The 23,541-nt window shown below is 43.3% G+C and overlaps 1 protein-coding gene across 1 annotated transcript in view; it reads right to left on the reverse strand.

Moving 5' to 3' along the window:
* Positions 1-23,541, reverse strand: part of PRKCB (protein kinase C beta) — a 352,458-nt gene that overhangs the window by 19,970 nt on the left and 308,947 nt on the right. Inside the window, 6 exon segments of the mRNA XM_036021374.1 lie at positions 6,852-6,992; positions 11,498-11,605; positions 11,891-11,971; positions 17,407-17,545; positions 19,352-19,414; positions 21,479-21,570. Of these exon segments, the coding sequence (XP_035877267.1) occupies positions 6,852-6,992; positions 11,498-11,605; positions 11,891-11,971; positions 17,407-17,545; positions 19,352-19,414; positions 21,479-21,570 (624 nt within the window).

The following is a 23,541-nucleotide window of genomic DNA, read 5'->3' on the forward strand; positions in this document are numbered from 1 at the left end:
AATGGACAGAAGTGCAGCTCAGAAAAGCAGTACTCAATGCTTTTGACCTCAGCAGCATAAACAATGTTTTTGGATGACAGAATAACCCAGAAGTCAAGTCTGGTGAGCACACTTTAGTTTCTGAAGCAGTGCAGCATTTATACTCCCAGAGTGTGGGGGTGCTGAGCAACCACAGAGCATATGCAGTGTGTTGGAAAGATATTAGGTGAAAGGCTGGAATACAGTAGGGTGGGGACAGAGGCTCTGCTTTCTTGCTTTGTAAGATTCTGAGGCTTTTCTGATGTGCAAATGCCTCAAAATTCTCCAGGGCTTTACGTGAAGTGAAGATGAGAATGACCTACAAGAGCAGGGATGATGGAATCAGTCTGTAGTACTGCAGTTTGCAGGGTGTGAGGCCTGACAGCTAGGCTGGAATGGAAGGAAAGTGGGAGGGAGTGTGCTGATCATGTTAAGATGGTACTGACGCTGCCCATGGTGACAAGGTAGAGGGACAAGGGATCTTCTTAATGCCTGCTTCTCCTCTGGCTGTACTCCTCAGGCCCTGCTCAGAGTGAATGGATGATCACACTGATCATTCTTCAGAACAATATTGAGCCATGTTTCCATGGGGGGAGGTGGCTGACACGCTCTAGTGTCTAAGGCTCCATGGACTGTAATGGTGCAGGGTGTTCTTGTCGCCTACTTACTTCTCTCTCATTTTCAAACTTGCTGAATCTCTGCCACCCACTGGGAGTCAGCTAGAACCTTGAGCCCAAGGTATGTGGTCCTACCTCATTTTCCCAGTGAGCCCTGCAATAGGTGTTATGGACACTACTGGACTTCACTAAGGCAAATAATAACAATATATGAATGCCATCAAAATCGCAGTCAGGCTTTCAATTTAAACATACTATGTATGATAACATATGTTATACTGTGAGATCACACAATGCCACATACTGCACATTCTCCAATAAAACATGCTCACCCACAGTGTGGCCTCAATGCATCCTGGATTATGGCACAGACAAAGTCCAGGAATGCCTCGGTTACAGCCCTCAGCACCCAGAGCCTTCCATACTGCCATGTCATTTACACTGACAGGAGGAAGTATTACCCATTGCCCAGCCATGCCCTGCCCTACACCCTCCCTGCAAGCCAGCACTCCCATTCCAAAGCTTTCCCAATAACTGATTTCATTAGTTCATTCTGCTTTCCACCAGTGCCCAGACTTAGAGAGACCACACATTACACTCGAAGCGCATTTATGCAGACATCCTTTGTGCCCCATGGAGGAGGTATTGGGCACCTAAAAGGTGTCAGGGACAGGAACTGGGCGGGGCTACGGATGCCAAGATGAACATACCCAGAGGCTCTAAAATAGCTCTGGGTTATTGCAAGAGCCTCATAGCCCATCTCCTGTTTCACCCTTGCATCTGCGGAAGTCAGAGTGCTCCTTTAAAACCCAAAGTTAGATCAAGCTCTTTCTCTGCTCATAGACCCCAAAGGCCACTCATTTCATCTGGTGTAGAAGTCAAAGATCCTACAGTGGCCACTCTGATCTCATCTCCTTTGTCTCTTTGTCAGCCACTCAGCTCTGCCACCTTGCCTTTGCTGTTCCTGAATGTGCCAGGTAAGCTTCTGCCTCCAGGTCTTTGCATTTGTTGCTACCACCTGAGCCACGCCCCCACCCCCAGATATATATTTGATCCACCCATCCTCTCCCCTTCTCCCCATTTTTGATGAAATGTCCCTTTCTCACTGACGCCTTCCATCACCCTGTTTAAAACTGACTTCTCCCTGACCCAGCTCTCCCAGGCCCCATCCCTCCACAATGCTTAGTGACTTCTAACATACTCACTGATTTCTGTGTCATTTGCCTGCTCCCTCTAAAATATAAGTTCCATGAGGGCAGAGATTTTTACTGTCTTTATTGCTATGAATAGTAAAAGTCCCTGCCTTTACCTAAAACAGTACCTATCCTCAATAAACACCTTCTGAATGAATGACTCAGAGCACATGACAATGTCACCACAGAGGACAGAACCAGGACATATACCTCTCAGCCCATTGCTTCAGAATGTACTCGGCCACATACTCTGCCCTTCAGCACACAGACTAGCACCTCGTACCTATCACACTGACCCAAGACAGCCTGCTACACATCTGATCCACATTCACCAGCACTAATGTCTGTACTAAAGCTTATTACCCCTTCAGTACAGCCCTCACCATGCAACATGGTGCGCCAGTGGCAACAGGATCTGCCAACCAACTCACCAGCTGGCACCACCTCATAGAACCATGTTCCAGCCCCTGTCACACAAAACATAGCCCATGGCCAGCAGCATTTTGTCACCTGGGAGTATATGGGCAATTCTCAATCTCAGGTTGGACCCCAGACCCACTGAATCAGAATCCACATTTTAATCAGATACTCAGGTGACATGTGTGTGTACATTATGTTTAAGAGGCTCTGCTAGGCTACATCATGGTACCTGTGGCACTTGCCTGGGTGATGACAGATGGCAGGAGTCACAGCCCTCTCCACGCAGAGTGCAAGCAGCCATACATCAGACCCTTCACCAGCACCCAATGGGTGCACACTGCACAGTGATGTGGCGCCATGGCAGATACAAGTCAGCAGCCATGTGACAGCCCTGCATGAAAAGGTCCCCACAGAATCCCTTACATTCCTTAGCTGAATACATTGTAGTATCTTATTATAGAGCCATGCATTTATTCATTTGTTTACTCAATAAAAATTATTAAGTATCTGTAATATGCTAAGCCTTTTTGATGAGACTAAAGGGCAACTGTCATGATCATTTAGTCTCATCAGAAAGACATACAAGATATTGAACAAGAAATTACAACAGAGCATGTGATGAGTTTGTTGATAGGACACTAGCACAGGATTACCACTCAGGACCAACAAGAGCCTCCCTGGGAGGGTGACATTCTGCTTTTTAATGAGGGAAAGGAGCAAGGTGCCAGGAGGGAAGGGTAGTGGGAAGGGCTGGGTGGCAGGAAAGGCTTGGGGAATCCAGGAGAAGGTTCCACATGGACAAAGCCAGAAAGGGAAGACAGGTGCTGCAAGAAGTTCAGAAATGCTGGTTCTCACCGTCAGCTCAGGCTGGGGAGGAGCAGAGGATGGACCTGGGAAGTTGCCAAAAGCCATACATGTTAAGGAACAAAAGACAGTATTTGGGGACCAGCAGAGAGCCATTGGTGGGGGTAGGGCTTGAAGCAAGAGAGTGATACAATTGGATGCACATTTAAAAGATTACTCTGTGTCCTGAAACAAAACACAAAGCTAGTATGTTCTAGTAGTTTTGAACAACACTCTGTGAACAACCCCTTGCCACTATAAAAGATGGCAATGAGAACAACTTTAAAAACCCATTTAAAATTATTTTAATGACCTACAATAATAAAGACCTCTACTGATGTTTGGATATACTCCTTTGTTATTGCCCATGTTTTTTTTCTTGCCTCATTCTATTTAATGGCATGTGTCAATCAGGAACACCAACAGATTCACACATGCATTTTAATATCTCACAAGGCACATGGGACTCCACAAGCACTGGCCCTGAGCCCTGCAGAAGGTGTGGGGAGGGGAAATGTGAAATACTTAGATGGGGGTGTGTGTGACATGAAAGGTATATGCTCAATTTGCCTCAAATGAGTGGGTGGTATATTCATTATCATTATTTCTAATTCAGTCTGAGGACATCAAGGGCAGTGCCTGCTTCCCCTTCGAGTCAGGGTAGACCATCTTGAACTATATAAGCCCCATCCAGTCACTGCTTTGAAAGTCATTGTTTAAACATATGCCACAGAATTCAAGACACTGACCAGTTGAAAGCCATATCAAAAGCACAACAGCTGAAGGATCCTGTTGACCATTACTAATTACTGTAATCTTTTTTATTCTTCATAAGAACAGCTACCTTTCCCAAGGACCTTTGGTGAGCCAGACACTGGGCTGGACCTTTTATAGCCATTATTGCTTAGCAGGAATAGTCAAAATATTTGACCAGTCAGAACAGACTCTGGTTGTAAATAACCAGAACTAATGGGAATTGGCTGAACATCAACCTGAAGTTGAATAATCACCACCCCAGAGGTTACAAACTGACAGCCCACGGCCACACACGGCTCACATATGTGTTTTATTTGCCCTGAATTGTGTCTAATTTTTAAAGATTTGTCACCAATATATCAAAAAATAGATTTCACATAAAAGTCTTGATAAGAATGGAGGGCGGAGTGCCTGCCTCCCTGCCCAGCAAAGCCGGCCAGCCCAGGTGCTGGCTTCCAGAGGGTGCTCAGGAAAAAACAGCCGTTATTCTCCTGGATGATATAGAAAGATTACAATGGTCATAATGGGCAAGAGAGTCTTCCAGCTGTCCAGCTGGAAATAAAGACCCTCTGGACCTTTTAGACAGCCTGTCAGTTCTCCAGGTGGCCTCTGTCCTCACCACTCCCCCCTCCCTCATTTTCATTACCTGTCTTGCCTTTTAGACACCTGAGTCTGTGACCTATTCCTGGAAGCCACAACCCCTCACCCAGACTGGTGAGAAACAGGGTCTTCCTCTTAAAGAGATTTTCCTCAGGTCCATACTCCTCTGGCCTCTGCTCACCTCTCCTGCCTCAGATTTCACACTGAACTCCACAGTGGTAACAGCCTGGAACGTGTGCCAGACTCCATGGAGGGCCTCACCCTCAGAGCTTCTGGTGTCTCCAGGGATGCTGACATTGCTGGGCAGGAGACCAAACTATGAAAACCACTGCCTATCACTAAAGCTGGACCCCAGTATCACAAGGTTCAAAGCTGGTGGCGATGAGAGCATTTGCATCTTTCCTCTGGCCAAATGAAGGGCCCACCTCTGAGTTTCCTGAATGGACAACCCATTCTTCTCTCCAGATTGCCTTTTGCTCTTTTTCCAAATGGGTTAATAAAAGTGATAATATTGCTCTTGACTCGCAGGCCCCTCTCCAACCCCGAAGTGCACAAAGAAACATTCTCTTAAGGAAAAGCATCAGCAGGACCGACGCTGTGCCCTTGAAGACACTGCACATGAGACCTTCATAAATGTGTGACACTAACAAATCATTGCCAATTCTCTTGTACCAGGCACATGCTGAGTGTTTTATGTGAAGATGGTCCTCTCATAGAGAAACTATTACTATCACCATATTACAGATGATGAAATAGGAGCAGAGAGGGAAACTGACTCATCCAAGTTCACCATCTCTAGAATAACCAACAGACTGTTGGACCCACTGTATTCACTAAAAGTCAGACACTATTGGGAATATTGAGCTCAATCCTATGCCTGTATTTTACATGGGTGTTGATTAGCTGGAGGGCAATAGAGACATGGAGGTGAAGTCATATGGGACATGCTTGCAGGTATGTGCGTGTGGGAGGTGGGGAGGTATTGAGTCTGGAAATCACAAGAATCAGGAGCATAAGACCAGCATTTGCAAGCTCCTGTCTACAGAGAAAGAGGCTCTGGGTGACCAAACAGGACCCAAAGATGGCAGTTCTGGGAGGCTGATATGATATCAGTGTACAAGTATGCAACAATTGGAAGAACCACACATTGGAACTGGCTGCCTAAGAGACCTGTTTCCTAACACCAGGAAGTGTCCAGAGAGAAACAGGACTCACAGAGCAGCTGTCTCCTAATCATTTGAGATGTGCAGGACTAGGGAGATGAGAGAATCACCTGGGAGGCTTTCTTAAACTACCTGTCCTTTTCCCTGGGCATTCCTGCATGCCTCTGATGGGGTCCAACTGCCTGAATCCTGGCTCCCTTACACACTAGCTAAGTGAATTGGGACTGAACACTCAAGTTCTCCAAGCCTCCCTTTCCTCTTCCATTATAAACAAGTTGTGGTGAGGACTTAATTAGATGCTACATGCGAATTGCTTAATACGATGTGTGGCCCATAGAGAGTGGCCAAGGAATTAATAATAGTAATAACTAATAATAAAAATTTGTACGGTTATCATGATCATTTTCTTCACATCCGAGACTCTTACAACTTCAGGTTTCTACGATAATATTTATGTTTACTTTTCAGCCTCAGTGGGCAGTTTTACAACCCATAATAAAGTCACCAGGTTTCTGTTCTGCTTATCTAACAAAGAAATATCCTCCCAGCAGATTCACTGATCTGATGAATTCAGATGCTGACAAGTACTCTCTCCCGAGTTTTGGGGGACAGAACACCTTCATGTGTGGGCAGCGGTGGGAATATGAGATATCCCTTCTTATGTTATAACAGTTACCTCAGCATCATAGCTACATGCAGAGCCTCCAGCAGGCCCGTGAGCAGTTTGGCTTCTGCTTCATCTTCTTTCCCTTTAGTAGGGAGCCACCTATTTACTGACTAAGATACAGTGTGTATTTCAGAATTAAATTTAAATACTGTTGAAATTAAAAAAATGACTTTTTCAATGTTAGTATGAAGAGAAAATGACACCATTGAACCAAGGGAAAACTAACACAAAATTAGATTCTTTACCATACATAGTCTGAATGTGGATCTGAGTGCTGCTCACCAAAGAACCACTCCTGGAAAGCCACCAGCAAAGACAGTTACAGTAACTGAATTGATGAGATAAACTCAATATTCATCATCTTTCCCACATGAGTAGAGGCTAGACTGCATAAATGGAAATCTCCATTTTTACCAGTGACTTTGCACAGATATGTGGGCAATGCAAGTGGCCACGTCCACACCTGCCCCTCCAAGAGCAGGGTGTGCACTCACTGGGACAGGGAACCGGCATGTGTGTGTGGGCGGTGGGGGCGGGTGCGGTGTGCCCAGCAGTCAGGGCACGGCCTACTTACAGATTTTGGCTTATACGGAGGCTGGATCTCTTTGCGTTCAAGTTTCTCCCAATCGATGTACCTGAAGAATGCATGCTCTTTGATGTCACGTTCACCTTCAGGTCCACAACCCAGACGTTTGCCTGGGTGTTTGGTCATCAGCTTTGAGAGAAAGAAACATTCAATTTCATGAACTTCAGAAGGGGACACTTGAGAGACTGAAGTGATTCCTCTAATGAATTAGGGAAGAAAGCATATTAAAAAGTCCCCAGTAAAACTAACACAGAATAATATTAAATGTAAGCTACAATTGAAAAAAAACTCTGAAAAAAAAAGAACCCCAACTAATTTTATTTTTTGCTTTTCATCCCAGCAATAATTTCCCAGCCAGGGCTTTCTAATAGGCAGACCCAACAATAGCACCAATAGCTACTCATCCCAGAGCAAGATCCCTGCAGTTAATCAAGCTCTGAACTTCAAGTTAGAAATGTCACATGATGAATTTTGGTTCAAGAATTTGTTTCATGCAATTACTGCTACATTTCATGAGAACAGTTTCAATATCTTCAAATTCCCCTCCCACCACAAGAAAACGAGTTGAACCAAGGCAAAAGACACATTCATTCAGATAATATTTGTACTTCTCAGTAAAGCCCTTGTGAAAATGACAAAACAGAAAAAAACTATTAGTCAAATGGACTGACCCAAGTTTCAAGTAATTACAAAATGAAAACTCATTAAGTTGTCAAAACCTAGTCCAGCTCATTCCCCTTGCATCACACATTATACTAGATTCTGTTGAGGTTTCTTTGGTGTTTCATTTAAATTACTTAATTATCAAAACCTTCCATCTTTGGGTCTTGGAGCCAATGCTAAATAACAAAATGAATAGATGCTCCAAGATGAAACCAGACAGGCTTCCTATTGTAAATGAATCCAAAGCAGCTTACAACTTCAGCCAATGTACAACGTGAAAATGGAAGAGGGATGATTTGAAAAAAGTACCAACGAAAGGGCATCAAAAGTCAAAACAAAAATTATTAGAACATGTAAGTCCAAAAAGTTTCCCAGAATTGAGCAGATGCCCAGCAGCCCGTGATGTCAGAACCCGCAGATTTTGCCCAGGATTTGCTGGTTACAGGGAAAGGAGGAACCCAGCAAGTCACACCTGCTCTGTTGGACAATCAGCTTCGCTGAGTCCTGCATACAAAACAATTTTCCATCAGAAACTACCTCCTCCTGACCCCCATATGCACATACTTGCCATATGTGCTTTATCTTTCAAGGGAAAAATAACTGGGCACTTAACGTTTTAAGCTAACTGTTTATTTTCACGCACAATCTTACCCGATTCTGACAATAACCCTGTGAGTTGTATATATCATTTTTCCATTTAAATGACAAGGCAGTTGACACAGAGGTTGAGCAACTAGCAAGGACTCAGAGATAGTAAATGGCAGGGATTGGATCCCACCATTGCCTAACTCCAAAACTTGAGCTTTTAAAGAAAAATGGAAGAATTCATGTGTGGTTTCCCCTGAGATATTTGTGGCTTGGCTTAGTCAGGAAGGAAGGGCCTATGGAGGGTGAGCAAATTGAGCCAAGCTTTGATATTTGTTAGGATTAGGATGGAGGAAAGAAAGGGCTTTGAAATCGTGGCTACTAGTACTATTACTAACAATAGTATCAGTAAGGGTTCCATGCACTGAGAAGGCTCCGTGCCAAAGGCTTCCCAGCCCCACCCATTATACTTTCGCCTTTGTAACAACACTTTGAGCTCTTAGCAGCTATTATCCTCATCTTCCAGACAAAAAAAATGAAATGGGTCCAGTTAAGTAGTAATTTGTCTACATCACACAGATAAGTCACACAGCCGTGACCTGAACAGATCTGCCTGATCCAATGCTTTGCAGCTCTGTCCTACACAGTCTCTGCTTGTTTTCATGTAGATGTGTAGCCAATTTGGGCTTCTGTCTTCTCAAAGTTTGTTCAAAGTGGGAGTGGCAATCTGAGCAAATATATACTGATTTTTTTCTTTGATAGAAAATAGAGTGGGTACAGAAAGAGCATATTCATTTGAATTGAGACTGCATCCAAAAGCCTTGCTTAATTTTCATCTAAGTAGGAGGATGTCAAGCACAGAAAAGCCACTGCAGAAATGACCCACGCTAACAGGAGGCTCTGTCCAGTTCCTGCACTCCGGCCATGTGCCTGAAGCTATGCAGACGGCTGGATTTAATCAGTGGTTCCTGTCTCTGATAGCCTCCCAGACAAATCCCCTGGGACCTACTGATCAGCAGGAAGCATTTGGCTGTTCACTTGAGCATCACCTCTTCTTTGGCAGCTCAGCCTTGAAGGAAGAACTCATACTGGACTCAGCCCATTCAACTCAGAAAGGTCCCCAAACCCAGTAGTTGGAAAGTCACCCCAGTTAACCCTGAAGGTTATGGGTCCTGAGTTAATAGAAATCTGCTCTACTAGGGAAACTGCTAATTGGAGCTGAAGCTGAATGCAGCTGACCTGGAAAAGTCTCTCTCCTTCCATGACCCACTTAGAATCCTCAGCTGTCCAGGCCAGGCAGAGTTGTGATGGGGAAAGGTCCTGAGTGTGTATTGAGCACCTACTATATGCCAACACCACTCAAGAAGCTTTCTCTTATGTTACGTCATTTAACACTCTCAAAAACTCTGTTCAATGAATACCAAGAAATAAAATCCCAGCGATACAAAGTTAACTTGATCAAGACCATGCACCTAGAAAGCTGAAGGTTGAGATTTGTAAAGGGGCTTTTGATCTCCAAAATCCCCCACTTAAAAAATTCCTATCATTGGAGAACAAACTCAAGTGCCAAGAGGAGTCTGGCATGTAACACAGTAGTGCCAGAATTAGTAACAGTAACAATAAAGCTCAAGGGTTTGGAGGCAGAGCACCTGGCTCTATTCTAAGTGATTCACACACACTAACTCCTTTAATCACTGAGAACCCTATGTGTAGTCCTATCACTGGCCTTGATCTACAGATGAGGTCAAACCATTTCCTTGTGTCAAAGGGCTTATAATGCTGGGATCAGGATTTGAAGCCAGATGAAACTGGGTCACCTGGGGAATTTTACAAATTGGAGAGAACACGTTCCATCTAAAGGGGGCACTGGCTCCCAATCCAGCTGATGTGCTTTGCAGGAATGCCAGGCTCACCATGGCAACATTGCATTTTTTAAGATACTGGAAAGCTGAATGTTTACAGGACATCCCTGATTTTTAAATGTTGGCAATCACTAAACAAACTAAAATTTCAGTGGGCGGCGTCCTCCCTGTCCCTCCCTACCATAAAATCTATAGGGGTCTGCACTGGCCTCATTCTGTGCCCTCTTTTTTCTATAAGCCTAACTTAAGCTTCTAACGAACCTATAGGTCTCAATTCTCTGTCCCCGTCTCATAACTTCACAGAAAATATTTTTAACCAATTCACTTTAAGATGTTAGAAATTGAGACTGATCCCCAGGGATAACCTAGGCAGCTTAAACACCAAGCTTAGGTGATTCACTAAGAGTGGGAATTGCGCAGGTGTGACAAGGTGCACCTAGACTTATCAAGGTGGTGAGAGGCTGGCCCAAACCACCGAAGTGTTCCAGCATTCCATCACCCAGGGCAGCTCACATGGCACCTGGCCACTCAGGAAGAGCAGGGCTGGAGCGGGCAATGGAGAATCTGCAAACACTCCAGGATCTAGGACTGGCAGGTCTGCTTTATTCAGACACACAAGTGGGAACCCACTAGAAGGCACAGCCACGCTCTAACCTTGAGATCATGCCTTGAAAACGGCGGCATTTCTGGGTTTTATTCTCCAAGGCCTCGTAGTGTTGCTTTCACACTTGTCACAGGTGGAAAGTTACCACATTTGGATAATGTGTTTAAAGGCATATAGTTTTCAAGCCACACAGAGCCCTTTGCAAAATACAAAAGCATGTCAGGTCAGTCCAATGGCACTGAAGGTGGGGCCCATTCATGTCCAGGGACTCAACCTGGGTCACTGTGAGCACGTGCTGGCCTAGCACCAGATGCACAACAAGCAATCTCTTCCTGAAAACAGGTGTCCTGCCTCTTTCACAAGTGTGATTTACATAAGCTGAATGTGTACAAATGTGCATGCTCTCTGCTGTTTGGGTGTTGAGTAGGGGGCAGGTGGAGAGTTAGGGTGACTGAATTTGGGTCAGCTTATTTAGAGAATCCTTCAAAAGTATATTTTCTTCAAACAAAACCCACATGCTCTTAGAATTAACCACACACACACAGCAGTCCCAGGCATGGCTGTGGATTCATGCTGCAGACCATTCTCATCTTCCCACGTGATCCAACTCTTCCGCTGGATCTCTGCTTCCTGGCTCATTTATTCCAGTCAGGGTTCCTTGTGCTGGGCCAGAGGCTGGAGCCCAGCCAGCATCAAGATGCAGTTACAGGTGGGCCTCTACAGCACTGTTATGCAAATGAGAAAAAGTGCTGTTTCCTCTGGGAGGCAGAAGGTCTGAGCCTGGACTTGGGGTTGCCAAGTGGGGTGGGAGGTGGAGCTCGGTCTCCGTCCCTCCTCCCAGGTGGGGCATCCTGGTGCAGGGAACAACCTGCACCCTGGATGTGGAGGTCCTGGCCCAAAGCTCTCAGGAGCTCACTCACCCCTTTGCAGATGGCCACCGCTTCCTTGGACATGGACTTAGGATAAGCCACATTGTGTTCCATGATGGACTGGAAGAGTTCATCCTCATCCTCCCCTTCAAAGGGTGCCTGTGGGACAGAAGACGGGGTGTGAAGAGGATTCCTACCTGAACCTCCCCAACTGTCTCAAACCAGCAGGCTCTCCTCCCTGCGGCCCCCAGGGAGGCTGCACTCCAGGGCTGTCAGCAAGAAGATAAGGAAAAACAGCCAACAGGCTAGGGTCGACGCAAGGCCATGGAAGTCAGAGAGGTTCAGATTTATGGGTGGGTATCAAGTTGACACTTTCTTCTAAAGAAAACACACAGATGGGGTGGAGGGAGGACTTTTCCTACAAATCAGTTAAAATTCAATTACCTGACCAGCCAGCATTTCATACAGCAGGACTCCAAATGCCCACCAGTCCACTGACTTCCCGTATGGCTGATAAGCAATTATCTGGAAGACAGAAGGCAGTCCATCAGGGAAGCGTGCAGGTTTCCTTCACAGCTGGAGACTGAACATGCCCCTCCACAGTGAGAGTGATCATTGCTGGGGGCGGGGTGGAGGGAGAGGTCTTCCTCTGCCTGTCACCTGCCTATTGTGAAAAATTAAATTCACTGTCACTGACCCAGATGCAGGCCACTGTCTAAAACAGAGGACAAGGAACCCGGCATCCACCCAAGCTGTTTCTTCACCCTTGGAAAGATGGATATTCCTTTCAGAGGCACCTGCAGGTGGGGAAAACATCTGTGTCTTTTGGAGTCACTTAGTATAGTGTGTTATTTTAAATTTTAATACAGTGAGTGTGACCTTTTAAGAAGAAAAACTGTCTTTGTTTCTCATTATAAAAGTAATAACATTTATAAAACAACGTGAATATACTTATTACTACAGAACTGTATATTTAGAAATGGTTAAGATGGTAAATTGTATGTTTTTATTCACCCAAATTTTAAAAATTAAGTTAAAAATGTAATAGCATTTATTAATATTTTACTATTTATTTAAAAATATAGATAAGAGAATACAATTAAAATCACCCATAATCCTTAATCAAGAGAAAAGTTATGATTGATATTTAATCTATTTTCTTCCAGGTTCTTTACTATTAACACATATTAAGCTCTGTGTGTATGTATATGTTTTACATAAACATAAACACTTTAATGTATGGAATAAATTTATTTACTTAAAATTTCCATGTTAATACTTGTATGTCAACACAATCAGGTTTACCTTAATATAGCATTCCACTGAATGACTACCCAAAATCTATCTTATCAAATCCCAATTGATTAGGTTTCTCTGATGCTACATATAGATGCTTGTATAGACGTTTTGACATTTGACTAGTTATTTTCTGAAGATCAATTCCTAACCTGGAAGACAGTGTGGAAGGCAACACCCTTCCTTTTCCCTGACAGTCCTTCCTGTTCCACGGTACTGTATTATAAGTTTCTATGTGCAACTTTTTAAGTATACAAATAAAGTGACATTTTTTTCCTAAAAAAATAAACAAATAAATAAATACCTAGAAGTAGAATTGGGGGATCAACTGATATATACAGTTTTCAAGTTTTCTCTTTTTTTCGCATTTCTTTTTTTTCAGTATATTTTATCGATTATGCAATTACATTTGTCCCATTTCCCCCCCTTTAGTCCCCTCTGCCCTGCCCACCCCTTCCCAACCAGCATTCCCCATCCTTCGTTCATGTCCATGGGTCATACATATAAGTTCTTTGGCTTCTCCATTTCCTATACTATTCTTAACCTTCCTTTGTCCATTTTGTACCTACCATTTATGCTACTTATTCCCTGTACCTTTTCCTCCATTCTCCCCCTCCCCTTCCCCAATGACAACCTTCCATGAGATCTCCATTGTTGTGATTCTGTTCCTGTTCTAGTTGTTTGCTTAGCTTGTTTTTTGTTTTTGTTTTTTAGGTTCAGTTGTTGATAGTCGTGCATTTGTTGTCATTTCACTATTCATACATAATGTTGATCATCTTATTTTTCTTAGATAAGTCCCTTTAACATTTCATATAATAAGGGCTTGGTGATGATGAGCTCCTTTAACTTGACTTTATCTGGGAAGCACTTTATCTGCCCTCCATTCTAAATTATAACTTTGCTGAATACAGCAATCTGGGATGTAGGTCCCTGTCTTTCATGACTTGGAATACTTCTTTCCAGCCCCTTCTTGCCTGCAAGGTTTCTTTTGAGAAATCAGCTGATAGTCTTGTGGGCACTCCTTTGTAGGTAACTGTCTCCTTTTCTCTTGCTGCTTTTAAGATTCTCTCCTTATCTTTAATCTTGGCTAATGTAATTATGATGTGTCTTGGTGTATGCTTCCTTGGGTCCAACTTTGGGACTCTCTGAGCTTCCTGGACTTCCTGGGAGTCTATTTCCTTTGTCAGGTTAGGGAAGTCCTCTTTCATTATTTTCTCAAATAAGTTCCCAATTTCTTGCTCTTCCTCTTCTTCTTCTGGCACCTCTATGATTTGGATATCGGAATGTTTAATGTTATCCTGGAGGTTTCTAAGCCTCTCCTTATTTTTTTGAATTCTTGTTTCTTCATTCTGTTTCAGTTGAATGTTCATGTCTTCCTTGTGATACAAATCGTTGATTTGAGTCCTGGTTTCCTTTCTATCACTGTTGTTCCCTGTATTTTCCTTTTTTTCACTTGCACAGTCTTCACTTTTTCCTCTCTTTTGTGACCATATTCAACCATTTCTGTGGGCATCCTGATTACCAGTGTGTTAAACAGTGCATCTGATGGGTCAGCTATCTCTTTGTTGCTTAGTTGTTTTTTTTCTGGAGCTTTGATGTGTTCTTTCATTTGGGCCATATTTCTTTGTCTCCTCACAGCTGTTACATTGCAAGGGGAAGGGCCTCAAGTATTCACCAGGGCAGAGCAACCTCCATTGCTGCTGTTGTAGCACTGTATGTTGGGGAGGGGTCACAGAGGGAACAATGCTGTTTGCTCAGCTCTCAGGGTGCTTTCAGTCACTTCCCCTGCTACCCACAAGCAAATTGGGCCCTTCTGGTGCTGATTCCCAGGTGGGTGGCTATGCATACAATTTAGGACCCTGTGGGCCTCTCCAACAAACTCTCCTGTGAGGCTGGGAGTTTTTTCTGCTGCTGCAACCCCCACAGGTTTTTTCAGTGAGAGGTTTTGAGGCCTTATTTCCCTGCACTGGAAACCTGGGTTGCGTGGTCTGTCTCACTCCCCAGTTGTTCCTCCCAGTTAATGTGGGACTGACTGGTCTGCCAGCCACAGCTTTGTCCACCCTAGTCTGTCAGCTGCCAATTCACTCATCAGGTGCTCCAGCTGCTGCCTTGATGAGCACCCTGGCTGCCCATCTCTACCCCTTCTACTAGTCTGAATGAATGTTTCTTCTTTAACTCCTTAGTTGTTGGTCCATACAGTTCGATTTTCTGGCAGTTATGGTTGTTTTTTGTTTTTAAATTTGGTGTTTTCCTTCTTTTGGTTGTGGGAGGAGGCAAAATGTATCTACCTACACCTCCATCTTGGCTGGAAGTCAATTTTCAGATTTTTTATACTTATTACCAAATTGCTAGGGCATGTCAAAATCTAGAATAGTTGTGACCATCCATATTTCAGTATGTAGGGTATAAAACTATGTATCAAAGGGGTTCAGAGGTGATAGAGCAAAGGTGAAAGGTCAAAGTCCCAACTTCGGATCCTGACTGCTACTGCACAGCTGTGCAACCTTGGAAGAAGAAACATAACTTCTTTAAATTTCAGTTTCTTCATCTACCAAAGTTCACAATGATATCTATGATGTCATAGGGGTTGTGAGGATGGAAGAAAAATATATGCCTCTTATATATTACATCCTCAAAATGTTTGCTATTACTGGAAAGTTCTCTAATTCAGTGATTGCTTATTTTATTAAGTAAATGTGTCTCCACAAATTTGGTCCATTTATAAAATGGCACGTCCCACCTGAGGTTCTGCTCAGATCAGAAACGTCCTCCAAGGAGAATGAACCACCACGGGGAAGGCTTTCTGTGAGGACACTTCTCACTGTATCAGTATCTTCACTTCACTTCATATTGATCTTCCTGAGGACCTAACAACTTAATCTTGTTACAAAGGAGAAGAGAGACTGAGGATGTGAAAGAAGGTGCTGGAGGTGATGGTTAGCTGATGGTGAAGCTGGGAGAAGCCAAACCTGCCCCTTACTCCATCAGTGGGCTGGAGAGGGGGCCCCTTGGGCATACTGGCATCACAACCCCCAGGCAACTGTTGAAAACCACGGACATTGGGCCCCACCCTGCAGAGAGTCTGATTCCATCCATCCAGGAGGATGCCTACATTTTAAAAGCTCCTCAGGCGACTGTCAAATGCAGCAAGAGAGCCAGAGATTATGGAACTCAAGGCAGTTCAGGAAGAACAAGAACATGTCTGACAATAAACCACGGTAGGCCACATAAGGAAAACTCCATGGGGTCCTAAAAAGGATTAATTCTTTTAAAGGGTGTTTTTCAAATGATTCCAGTATTATAATAAAAAATACATTTGCATTGTGAAAATTTTAAACTATACAGATTGAGCTAGATTTCTCTCTACCATGCCTTTAACCCCAAAGGTAGCCAATGTTATAAAACCTGTAATCTTCTAGATTTTCCATGCTCTTACACACTCATGTACATACTCAGAAGAAACATATAGCAGTGTTCTGCGTATTGTTTAATTTTCCACAATGGGTATCATGTTGCATTCATCAGTCTGACCTTGATTTTTTTCTCTTAACAATAGTCTTAAAGATCTTTCCATATCTACATCTATATCTAACTCACACTTTTGAATCAATGTCAGCAGTATTTTATACTATAAATAGTTCAGTCTACTGCCCATTCCCTGACTGATAGCTATTGTTTAAGTTAGTATATACAGATGTACTCTGCACTTCATAAAGGCTGCATATTATTTCCTAATACAAATGTTGAATAGTGGAGCTAACCATTCCTTTACTGATAGTCATTGAGGTTGTCTGCCAAAAATAGTGCTTTGGTGAAGAAAGGGTTTTGAATACATATCCTTCTACCTGTGTGTGTTTCCAGGAACTAGATTCCTGGAAGAGGACCTGCTTTGGTACAAGAGAATGCAGGTTTTAAATTTTGTGCTGAGTTATTTAATTGCATGGGGTCTCCTGTCACCATTGTTACATATGAAGTGATAGACAGTCAAGGAAAGAGGAATTCCAGAATGTCCATTTCTGAGAGTCTGTGCCACACCCTCGGTTCCATTTCTTAAAAAAGCCTAGTAACAGACTGCACAGAAAGAAACCTATCTGGGCATCAATTCAGAGAAAAAGGAAAACTATCCTCTGGCACAAATTTTTGACCCATGATGTGTTGGGGAAACTCATTCAGCAACTGACCATTTCCTTTAGGAAGGGAGGGGGTACTAGAATTAAATCTTCACCCTTTCATTTGTATCTTCATCACCAGAAGAAAAATTCCGAGTCCACCAGGGTTCAGTAGAATTACTGCATACCTGTTAAGACACACCCTATATCATCGGTCAGCCCAGGGGACCTCTCTCTCTCATTTCCCTCCTCTTAACAAACACTGCAATGTCACAATTAGGAGGTATCATCAGTGGCTATGAGCCACAGCAGCTTGACGAAAAATTTTATGGCTATGTGATGGATGGTTCTTTTGAGTTTCATTTAAATTTCTCTCAAACCTTGATGTATTTTGGTCCTGAGCTTTTGGATGTGTGCTGAGTTAATCTGCATGCACAATCTCAAAGGGATGACCTGGTGTATGGGAGGAGGATAGTCTGAGGTTTGCTCTACTGCAGCCACGTAGGGAACAGGGGTCATCGGTGCAATGGGCACTGGGGTCCCATTGGCTCTCACCTCAGGGGCAATGTAGTCTGGAGTGCCGCAGAACGTCTTGGTGGTCACCCCATCCCAGATGTTCTCCTTACACATGCCAAAATCAGCGATCTTGATATGGCCCTCAGAATCCAGCATCACGTTGTCAAGTTTTAGGTCACTGTTGCAAACACAAGAATTTAGGGACTTAATAAATGTTATATATTTTACATTAACCACTCATTTTGTGCAAAACATTGTGCTGGTGTTGTGGAGGAACAGAAGTGAAAATAAGGCAGCCCTTCCCCTCCAATAGCTTACAACTTGGCAGGAAGATCAAGAAGGGTGCACAAACCTTTGTGTTTTTCTTTTTCTACAAAGCAATTGTGCCAAATTTCTCACGAGGACACAGTGAGACATCAGATCTGGGAGGAGAGGCCCACAGAATACTAAATGAAGGGCAGAGTGTCTGCAGAGGCTTCCTGTATCCAGTAGCACTTCACAAACTGATGTGTGTAATCCCCCTTATCTTTTGTAAGAAGAGATATTTTTCACAGAATTATTTTTTTTATATTAAGGAGAATAATGGAGGGGAAAAACTAGTTGAGAGAACCCGAGTGCTCCAAGCTCTCCCAGGCCAGTTTCTAGGACATGTGCCAGGTAAAACCACTCCTCCTTCTGACATTTACCCTCCATTATCAGAAGTAAAGGGTGAGTGGGGCCTCTGCGTTCAGGATGAGAGATCATCTCACCCCAACCAGACTTTCTATTACCACTCCAAGGAGTAAAAAAAGCCCCAGGACTCTGCAGGCTTCTGGCAAGAACCCCATCTTCCATCCCTCTATCCCACCAACACCCACAGACTTATATTTTACCTGCCTTGAGACCACCAGGGCTGGTCCCTTTATGCCTTGTAGTCCCACATCCTTTAGTTGCTTTAAAAGGTCCAGGACTCTGAGGCCACCCACCCTAACTCTTCAGACCCTAATCCCATGTTGCCTGCAGAATGATGGGCAACCCAGCACCACCCAGCACACATCGGCCTTCCCCACTGCTTGATGTTTCTCCATAGCTCTTATCACTACTTGACAGGTTACATCTTAATTTATGTATGTCTCCCACCACTACAAGCTCTACAAAGGCAGGTAGCTTTGCCTATTTTTCTCACAGGTACCCCCACCACCTGAAACAGTGCTTACTTAGTACATAGTAGGCTTTCGATAAATGTTTGTCAAATGAATGAATGAAATGAACTTCTGTGGTTCATCAGGGTCTCTTAAACAAATCCTCGCCTGTACCAAGTGCCCTTTGGAAGCCCCGTGCCCTTTCCCGTTTCTCTCATACAGCAAAGCAGCCCAGGCTGGCACTGTCTATGCTATTTGCATCCATGTGGTATAAGGAGAATTGCACACCCTGGACTTGCTGACAAATAGCAGCCTCAGCCTCAATAGTCTGCTTTGCATGAAACATAAAATGGTATGACTCATACAGCTATGATCATATACTTGCTCCTCCAAAAATGGGCAAATGCCAAGTCCCAAACTTAATCCTGTCTTTCAGGGCAAGCTACTAGGAAATCCATTTCTAATTGTGGTTACACAGTAAAACAACACAATTTGTTTCATAATACTGTGATCTATCATATTCTGACAGCCAAGATTCTTTGCTTGCTCCCAAAATGGGGGGTCCATGGGCAAGAGAAAGAAGTACTGGGCCCTACTGGTGAGCCTCCTCCTATTACAGCAAATGGTCTCCAGTTTGAGGCTCCAAACATCCCTGATGGCAGAGTCCACGGGGATCATTATCACCACACAGAGCAGCTGAACTCTGCCAGGGCAGTGGGCGATGCTGCCTGGTAGAACACATGCCCAAGTTAGCACTGGAGGATTCCTCCCCCACCACAGAGTCTAATTTTAAAAGCAGTTGAAGAAAGAGGCAGGGAAGGGAGGAGCAAAGGCAGATGAGGAGATAGAAAGTGCTCACGTACCGGTAAATGATGCCCTTGCTCTGTAAGAAGAACAAACCGATGGCAATTTCTGCAGCATAAAATCTGAAATTAAAAAAAAAAAGCCATGGAGAAATGCAAGGACATCATATGCTTGGCAACCCTTGGAATTCAATATAATATTGAACTGGGCATAGGGCATCAATATCCCACCATGGATGGTCAGCCACCCACCTCATAAAACAAACTATGGGAGTGTGGATAGATAAGCAGAGTTTAGAGAGCTATGAGGCTGCCTTAAGAACAAATTGGGGTCATCAGACATTCAGCAATTACTTAGTGGAAAGGAGGCCATGGGATATGATGGACTAGACAGAGAATGATTGTTTCAGATTATACAAGGTTAAAATATCTTAATAAAAACAGCTACCATCTGTTGAAGGCTGGCCAAGTATCTAACATCATTTTAAGTTATTATCTGATTTAATTCTAATAACAATCCTATGAGGTGGGTTCTACTATTACTTCTCTGCTCCTTAAATGAGGAAACTGAGGCTTAGTGACATGAAATAACTTAGCCAAGTTATACAACTAATAAATGACCCAGCCAGGATGTGAAATCTCTTACTGAAGGCCCAGGAGGGAAGAGGCTTGGAGAGAACCAGAAAGCCACAAGGGCTGGGCAGGGATTTAGGCACTGTGTTATGTGCCCTGATAATATACATCATGTGTGCATGTGTGTCCACGTGTGTGAGCATACATGCATGTGTATGCCTGTGTGTGCATGCAGGAAAATGCAAACCCTATCAGAATTCAGGGACAGGTGGGAGGATGGGGCAAGGCTGCACTGAATGGAAACTTCTGGAATGACAGGATAGGGCTCTAGGTGAGTCCTAGGGACTTGCTGATGGATGATAAGATCTTAGCAACTGCCCTAGGTGAGGCTATCAACACTCACCCTAGGAGTTGAAATATTGCTGTTCACCAACAGTGGGGGAGAAACATGATGACATTGTGTTCTGCTGCTGGGAATATACCCTAAGAATCCTGAATCACCAATTCAAAAGAACCTATGCACACCTTTGTTCATAGCAGCGCTATTTACAATAGCCAAGTGCTAGAAACAGCCTAAATGCCCATCAGTAAATGAGTGGATCAAAAAACTGGAACATTTACACAAAGGAATACTACTCAGCAGAATGAAAGAAGGAACTCCTATCTTTTGTGACAGTGTGGATGGAACTGGAGAATATTATGCTCAGTGAAATAAGCCAGTCAGTGAAAGGCAAATACCATATGATCTCACCTATAACAGGAATCTAATGAACCAATAAACTAATAAACAAAATAGAACCACAGTCATGGAAACATGGAACAGACTGAAAGTGACCAGAAGGGAGGGAGGAGGGGGATAATGGTGGAAAGAAGAGTAAGGAGATAAGGACTATACAAAGAGCATGTACGAATGGCCCACAGACATGGACGAGAGTATGGAATTGACTAGGGGAGTGGCGGGGGATGGGGAGAGGAGGGTAAACAGAAGAAAAATGGGACAACTGTAACAGAATAACAATGAAAATGATTTACTTAAAAAAACAGAAGAGATGGGTCTTTGTAGACTGAAGGGGACAGAATGGACTCCGATCAGTCTCCCCACTCAGAAGCAACAAGCACAGCCATGATGTAACTTGGTCCTCATCCCCTAATGTGGGGGCATGTAAAGGGACCATGGTGTAGGACAGAGAACATGAGCAAAGATTTGGGTCAGAATTCTGGATCTGCCTCACACTAGCTCTGTGATCTTGAGCAAGTTTCAGAAAAACTGTTTGGGCTGAGCGCATAGTGATCTCTCAATAAATACTGACAAATGAATGAACAAAACTCACAATGACATTCTCCAAGGAAGCTAAAGGCCTTTCCTTGGGGGTCAGGAGCAAGAATTAGAGATGAAGAAACAGCTATGGTTTTCAAATGTCAAGTTCTTAGCTGTTGTCAGGAAGAAAGAAGCATGCTACATCAAGCAGAGTGCCTTTCTCCCCTAGCCACACCTCTCTTATGAAGAAGAATCTTCAAATATTTCAACTCCCTATTCAGCTACAAATCCAAAGAAACTAACAACCTGCCCACATATCCCAAGGGAAATAAATGCACAGCAAAGTTCTCACTTACACAGCGTGAGGCTCCTTAAACCGGCCAACCTGCTGGATGTGGTACATGAGGTCACCACCATTCACGTATTCCATCACAAAGTACAGGCGGTCCTGGAGTAACACAACATAACAACATCAACACCTGTCATTTCTCAGGTTCCAAACATAGAGCAGAGAATAGCTGGGACTTATGGCCTAAAACTACCAGTACTCTACAACAGGCCTCTAGCTACTGGGCCCATTGTTACCCCATATGCAGCCTTTGTGCCACTGGAAGTATGCAGGTGAGCACAGTGGTACATGAATCTTCTTCTTAATTAATAAACTCTAAGTTTATATTCATTTGTACTGAAAATATAATTAGCACATGAGTCTTGGGACTTATTTAGTGTAAAGCTAATTTTAGCAAAAAGTGAAAAATATTAAGTAAATCCTATTATGGTTCCATAGGTGGCCTACTGATACCTCATGATGCCCCCTCATATTTTTCACCTCTTGGTATTCACATCCTTGTGCAGTCCCTTCCCATAAGGAACAGAACTGACTTAGTAACCAATAGGATATAGTAAAAATGATAATACATGACTTCCAAGATGGGGTCATAAAAGACATGGCAGTTTCCATCTTGCTGTCTTAAATAACTTGCTCTGGAGGAAGGTGGGGCCATGCTGTGGGGACACTTGGGCAGCACTGTGGAATGGTACATGTGGCAGAGAACAAAGGCCTCCTGCCAAACAGCCAGCACTAACACCCAGCCACGTGAGTGACCCAACTTGGAAACATCCTCCAGCCCCAGCCACACCTTCAGATGACTGACACCCCAGCTGGCAACTGGACTACAATGTTTTAATTAAATTTACTGAAGTGACATTGGTTAACAACATTACGTAAGTTGCAGTGAGTAAGTTTACAGATGACTCTATGTCATCTGTACATCGCATTGTGTGCTCACCACCCACAGTCTAATCTCCTTCCATCATCATGTATTGACCCCCTTACATTCTTTATTCTCCCTCCACCCTCTTCCCCTCTGGTAACACCATACTGTGTCTGTGAGTTTGTTTTGTTTTTTGCATTTGTTGCTTCCTTTTTTATAACCTATATGACTGAAATCATGCAGTTTTTGTCTGTTCTTGTCTACTTACCATATTTTTTGGGTTATAAGATGTGCCCTGCCCCCACCCCCGCCCCAAATTTGGGAGGAATAATGGTTTGTTAATGCTGCTGCTGAGATATGTTTACATTTACATTGGTGAAATATTATGTTATTTATGTTATTAAATATTTTATCACATTTTTTGCTTCAAAACTTTTTTCTTATTTTCCTTCTCTAAAACCTAGGTGGGTCTTATGGTCCAAAAATATGGTATTTCACTTAGTACAATAAAGACCTAACTATAAGACTTAAAAATAAAATATATGGAAAAACACATAGGTAATAAATTTATAGACCTTGGTCTCAGAGAGGATTTTTTTAATTTGACTTAAAAGCAAAAAATAAGTGAATGGGACTACATTAAACTACAAAGCTTCTGCACATCAAAAGATATCATCAGCACAACAAAAAGACAACCAACCAAATGGGAGAAGATATTTGCAAACAATACCTCATATAAGGAGCTAATATCCAAAATATATGAAGAACCCATACAATTCAACAACAACAAAAACAAACAGTTCACTTTAAAAATGGGCAGAAGACCTGAAAAGACACTGCTCTCACGAAGACATACAACTTTCATTTGAGACCCCAAAGCCAGAACCACACAGGAAAGCCACTCCTGAGCTCCTAGCCCACAGAAGCTGACAATAAATGTTTAAGGCAGTTTTTCAGATGCTCAGTAATAAATAACACAGTGACTATGGGGAAAAAAGAATGATTAACATTTGAAAAATAGTGGCTTTAGGAGGGCATATCCAGAAGTATAAGAATTGGGGCCAGGAAAAGAAATCTATACCCTATACAGGGAAAATTTTCAACACATCTTTCAAAGGAGATGTGAAGTCCTTCAAGCCCCTTTGTCCAGCTCAGCTGTGTAAGTCCCGTTCCTGTGCCATGGGCAGCACATAGTAGTAGTAGCA

This window comes from Phyllostomus discolor, chromosome 3 (genome assembly GCF_004126475.2).
Source record: "Phyllostomus discolor isolate MPI-MPIP mPhyDis1 chromosome 3, mPhyDis1.pri.v3, whole genome shotgun sequence".
NCBI classification, from domain to species: Eukaryota; Metazoa; Chordata; class Mammalia; order Chiroptera; family Phyllostomidae; genus Phyllostomus; species Phyllostomus discolor.